Below are 6388 nucleotides of genomic sequence, written 5' to 3' on the forward strand. Positions count from 1 at the left end.
TAAAAGACATACTTCTGCAATAAGCAGATTTGAAATAGTCCAGACAATTGCCCTACTTTTTCCTGCAACAATCAGCTGTGAGCAAATGGACATGTGCAACTCATGCAATATAATGTCCTTCTTGAGCTAAACCGTTGATTCCATCTCCGTATGTACAGTATCCTCCACTTCTTTCCGATCAGCCCATCCTACAGTGTGCCTGCAGGACTTTTCTTTACTCTTAGTCAACTCCGACTCAGGCTTAGCTGGCTTAGCTCTTTTAGTCGGATTACAACATAGCTTGGGTTTGCATTGACTTCGACAGGAAAGCTCACACTGGGAGTCACCAGATCCTTCAGAAATGGGAGAAAATTCTGGCTGAACAGTAGTAGCATGGATGCCTTCATCGTGGAAGATGTCTTTAATGCGTTTGGCAATGTCCATGTAAGAAGCTGGATCCGTGCACTTGATGTGAGCGGTCGCAATAATGCGAGACCCAGCCAGCTGCCAGATATGCAGGTCATGAACGGCCTTAACTCCATCCAAGCTCCTTAGCTTCCCATTCAGCTTGTGCATATCGATCTGTTTGGGGACTGTTTGTAGGAGAATCAGAGCCGACTCCTTTAGGAGAGGGAAAGTTGTGTAGAGCAAAATACACACCATTATTAGACATAACGTTGGGTCCAGGTAAAGCACCCAGCATGGTCCGGCCACAGAGACAGTTCTGGGCATCCTGTCGGGTGTTTTGGATATGCTCAGGACTGTGGTATTAACATGTTGGTGGTCAGTCAAGTGGCTGCTACGGCAGGGGTTGAAACAGACTGTGTCGCTGTGGCATGGTGTCCACACAAAATTGAAGATCAAGGCGTTGACTACCACAATGACGGACCCCAACGCGTCACCGAGCACGTGCAGGAACACCCCACGCATGTTCATCTGGGAGGCCGACTCAGAACTGTGATCCAAGTCCTCCAACGAGCCCTTAGCAGTGATTATGATGTTTAGGCTGTCTGGAAAAGTCAGCAAAATGAGCAGAAAAATAAAGATGAAGAAAACATCGTTTTTAATTATACATGTTTTTCATTAGGTTGTGTGCATAAAAATTATGGCCAAGCTATTTCTTCAAACTTCTTCCAGGGTTTTAACACTTTCTGAAAAAAAAAAAAAAAAAAAAAATCTCATTTTTTAAAAATACTAATATTATAGATTTTTTTTTTTGCACTAAAAGAGGTAATAAGTAGAAGAAAATATTTACCACAGAAAACTGCGTTGACTTTTAAGACACCGTTCCACGCTTTCTGAGTTTCCATTTTTTTGACTGGATACCAATTTCTAGCTGAAGAAATACTAACTACAAAATACCATACTATGTACTCATGTACACACTATGTACTTGGATAAAAGCGTCTAATAAATGACTAAATAAATAAATGTACTTATTATAGTAATTAAAATAACTAGGTACTAACCCTGAACCTAACCCTACCCCATGTAGTTATCTTGTATTACAGTACTTTCTTAAGTAAGTACGCTGTAAGTACATGTACTGTGCAAAATTTATGTTGACTATAGACATTTACATGATCGTATTAAGATTTTATTAATTCTGATGACTATTCCAGGCTTGGAAATCACACTTTTGAAACTCCCTGATATTCCATGACTTTTAAGACAGGGTTCCCACGCTTTCTGAATTTCCATGTTATTCCCATTACATTTCTGGTCGTGCGAAAACCGGATACCAATTTCTAGCCGAAGAAATACTAACTACAAAAAATTGTTGACTATAGACGTTTCTTTTACTTTTTAAGGATTTAAAAAAAAAAATTTTTTTTTAAATATTTTTTGACATTCCCTGATATTTCAACAGTTTCCAGGACTGTGGGAACAGGACTTTTTTTAAATATGATTTTAGGAATTTCCAAATTTTTTCTAGGTGTAAAAATAACAATTTTAAAATTCCCTAATATTTCCAGGTGTTCCAAGAATGTGACAATCCTGAATTTATATGTATGTGTTAGATTATAAATAAAATAATAATGAAAAAACAAACATTTAATAAAATATTCTTTACAAATAAGTAAAATTGTAATTTAAATCAAATACCTGATTTTAGTTCAGAAGTTTGGTCTCCTTGAGAACTGTTGCTGTTTATCATGAGATTGTATGCTTCTTCGTGTGCCGGCTTTGGTTTTTCATACTCTCTGCGATTTGTCTTGTGAAGATGAGAGTGTCCAGTGTGAGAGTGACCCCCATGAGAGTGTCCGTGCCCACCAAACCCTGCGTGTCCGTGGAACAGGAAAAGACCGAGTACATTCACCAGGAGACCAGCAACGCCAACCCAAATGACCACGCGTGGATTCTCAATCTCGTGAGGCAGCGTGTAGCGCTCAACGGCTTCTAATACAATAGTGAAGCAGAGGGCCGTCAAAAACACGGCGTTCACTAACGCTCCCATCACTTCTGCGCGGATCCATCCATACGTGTTTTTACTTGTGGCACGAGTTGTCTCCGCAAAACTCAACGCGATTAAAGCCACTATCAAAGCTATTACATCCGACAGCATGTGAAAAGAGTCTGACAACATTGCGAGAGATGCAGTTATCCTGCTTACCACAACTTCAACAATGAAAAACACAAGCGTTAAAGACAGCATACACAGCAAACGCACCCGATTCTGTCCCAAACCCATTTTTGTCTTCAACAGCAAAACAAAAAACGTTTCTTTTAGTACTTGTAATAATTTACATTTCGTGACAAAAACGGTTTTAGATGTCTATGGCATTAACAAGATATTAATGTTGAAAATAAACGCGTAAACGCTGTTGCTATTGGCAACTCACGATTTGACAGTTGCGCGACGCACTAGATAGATTCAGCAGAGCGAAACATTCATTCATACTTATAGACAGAAACACCGGCCGCTATAGACTGATGATGGAATAAAAGACGCTGATGATTCTCTAGGACAAGTTAAACGAAACTTGAGACTTTGCACCCGGTAAAGTTCTCCACACGGTCTGAGCGGGGACACGCAGTCCCATTGGCCGAGTATGACTGAACGCTGGAGTCACGTGGTCAGCGAGAACACATTCTGAAGCCGTTCAAAAACAATGTAAATCATAGCAATCAGTGCAAATGGATGGAAATTACTCCAAGGTGTGCACAGATTAGTTACATTGGTAATAAGGAAAGATTATCATTAGCCATAAACTTAATGATTGTAATTCTGAGTCACATTAGTATGATTACCAAGCCTGAAAGTTCAGTATTGTGCAGTAATATTAACCATGTTCTGTTCGAAATGACTATTATTATGACTATTATGATGAAATTATTTTTGGACCCAAATGCAGATAGATAGATAGATAGATAGATAGATAGAATACAAAGATGATGAAACAAGCATTATCATATAGCATTTTTGTGACCGTATATTTTGCAGCCCCCATCTGTATGTGTAATTAAATTATATGTATATGTTAATATTCCACCCTGTTTTAAATTCAGGACATGTGAAAATGTAATATGTCAGATAGGAATATTAAGATTAGGGTATCTAACCATTATAACATTTTGTTATAATAATTTACAGATGGAGACTGTAAAACAGGTTATGCAGTCACAAAAATCCCATGATAATCTATGCATGTATGTATGTCTATCTATCTATCTATCTATCTATCTATCTATCTATTATAGCATATACTATCAAATAATATATCAAATAATATAGAAAAACATTACATTTCATTTAGCTATGAAAATGCTTGTTTCATCATCATTGTGATTGTGTGTGTGTGTGTATATATATATATATATATATATATATATATATATATATATATGTGTGATATATATATATATATATATCTGTGGCCTATATATGGCCTATATATATTAGTATTTTAGCATTTACTATCATCATCGTTATATTTTTATGGTAACGTTTCCCCCTGCAGAATTAAGTGTATTAATCTTTATAAATTAAATACATTTTTGAGCTATTAAAGGATTTTGACTTCTCTCAAACCCTTAACAAACATGAAGGTTGTCACATAAACCTAGTCTAATTTTTGACCATAATGAACTCGTTTAGCCATATATCACTTTTGTGCTGTATTACTTATAATAACTTAATGACCAATAATCTCATCATTGAATGATTATAACCTGCACACCGAATGCGTCAGCACCTCACGCAGAGAGAAAACATGCTAGTCTACCTATCAGCAGCGCGCTCCGTCTATTGTCTGTGAGGAGCAGGGCGTGTGCCGCCGGAGCAGGAGATGCGCGGGGCTCGGTGCATGAAGCGGAGTGTAACGATGGCGTTGGACCAAGATGTTCTGCGCTCCTGTTTTCATAGGATGGACATACATTTGCCGCATTCAAATGCGTATGTGTAGGTTGCATGTGAATGTGCGTATTGCATTTAATCCTTCCTCGCATTCATATATAACATAGCAGAATATTAAAGATGTACAGGCTTTTTCATAGAAATGATGAAGAGAAATAGCCTATTGCGACCGCGATCCATGTCGATTGGCAAGAAATCAGAGGCGGTGAAGGTGGTGGTGCGTTGCCGCCCTTTAAACAAGAAGGAAGAGGCAACGAATCAAGAAAGAATTGTTGAAGTAGATGTCAGATTGGGACAGGTGAGCGTGCGTAATCCCAAATCATCCGGAAGCCTCTTAAAAACATTCACGTTTGATGCCGTCTATGACGTGGGTTCGAAACAAAACGAGCTGTATGACTACGCATGCAAACCTCTTATTGACTCTGTTTTGCACGGGTTCAACGGAACTATATTTGCTTATGGGCAAACTGGCACTGGCAAAACATATACAATGGAAGGTGTGCCCACAGACCCCGAGAGGAGGGGAGTCATCCCAAATTCATTTCAGCACATTTTCACTCACATATCCAGGTCTCAGAACCAACAGTATCTTGTGAGAGTGTCTTACATTGAAATATATCAAGAAGAGATACGAGACCTTCTCTGCAAGGACAACAATAAAAAACTGGAGCTCAAGGAAAATCCCGAGTTGGGTGTCTATGTCAAAGGTCTCTCATCTGTGGTGACTAAGAACATAAAGGAGATTGAGCATGTCATGAACTTGGGGAACCAATCAAGATCTGTCGGATTTACCAAAATGAATGAGCGTAGCTCAAGATCTCATGGAATTTTTGTCATAACTATTGAATGCAGCGAAATGGGAACTGATGGTGAAGACCACATTCGTGTTGGAAAGTTAAACATGGTGGATCTGGCCGGCAGTGAGCGGCAAAGCAAAACAGGCGCGCAGGGACAGAGGTTTAAAGAGGCTGCAAAAATAAACTTGTCGCTTTCAGCTCTTGGAAATGTTATCTCGGCTTTGGTGGATGGGAAGAGTACCCACGTACCCTACCGGGATTCCAAACTCACCCGGCTGTTACAGGACTCCCTCGGAGGCAACTCAAAAACAGTTATGGTGGCCACCGTTGGACCAGCTTCGTGCCACTACGATGAGACGCTCACCACACTGAGGTACGCCAACAGAGCGAAGAACATCAGGAACAAGCCAAAGATCAACGAGGACCCCAAAGACGCCCTGCTCCGTGAGTTCCAAGAGGAAATAGCCCGGCTGAAGGTGCAGCTCGAGGAACGAGGGATGCTGGCGAAAGAAAGGAGGAGACGGAGGAGAAACAGTATGAGGATGAAGAGGAGCATAAGCAGCGGAGAGGTGGAAACTCCAAGGGATGGAGAGGTGGGGGTCGTCGAGACCGTTCAGGAGGAGAGTGTGGAGGACTATTGGTGGAAGCAGCAGATGGCCAAGACCTCTGCCAATTACAAGCCTGATATTAGCAGGAAACTTGGCATCGTAGACGAGAAAGCTAAGACTGTGGAAGAGTTGCTGAAGGAGCAACAATCCGTGGAAATTTTGATTGAAAAATACAAGGTTAGTTCTTTCCACACAGTTTTTTTTCTTCATGCAGATTATACACTAAATCATTCATAAACCACACCATATACTTTGTGCCATGTTTTTTGTAGGCTATAGAAAGTAAGCTTCTGGTTGGAGGGAAAAACATCATTGACCACACCAATGAACAGCAGAGAATGCTGGAACTGAAGAGGCAAGAGATTGCTGAGCAGGTGACCCTAGTACAAAAGTAGCTATAGAATACACAGCAACATAAAAACACTTGAAGAATCAGAATCTCTTATGTGCGTGTGATAAATCCTTCTAGGATAGAATGGAAAGAGAGATGCAGCAGCTGATGTTTGAACAGGATGAAGAGACAATTGAACTGAAAGAGACGTTCACCACTCTACAGCAAGAAGTGGAATTTAAGACCAAGAAACTTAAAAAGGTACATAAGGTCGCTGACACACACACACACACACACACACACACACACACACACA

General features: G+C 40.0%; 1 protein-coding gene and 1 pseudogene across 1 annotated transcript in view; one reads left to right on the forward strand and one right to left on the reverse strand.

Annotated features, from left to right (window-relative positions):
- Positions 1-2940, reverse strand: LOC107752743 (zinc transporter 1-like; annotated as a pseudogene).
- Positions 2941-4114: 1174 nt separating this feature from the next.
- LOC107752740 (kinesin-like protein KIF3B) overlaps positions 4115-6388 on the forward strand; it is a 4946-nt gene continuing 2672 nt past the window's right edge. The window contains exons 1-3 of the mRNA XM_016568768.1: positions 4115-5918; positions 6014-6115; positions 6211-6333. Of these exons, the coding sequence (XP_016424254.1) occupies positions 4479-5918; positions 6014-6115; positions 6211-6333 (1665 nt within the window). The 5' untranslated portion in view covers positions 4115-4478. The remainder of the gene's footprint in view (positions 5919-6013; positions 6116-6210; positions 6334-6388) is intronic.

This window comes from Sinocyclocheilus rhinocerous, unplaced genomic scaffold (genome assembly GCF_001515625.1).
Source record: "Sinocyclocheilus rhinocerous isolate Xijiao unplaced genomic scaffold, SAMN03320098_v1.1 scaffold61, whole genome shotgun sequence".
Lineage (NCBI taxonomy): Eukaryota > Metazoa > Chordata > Actinopteri > Cypriniformes > Cyprinidae > Sinocyclocheilus > Sinocyclocheilus rhinocerous.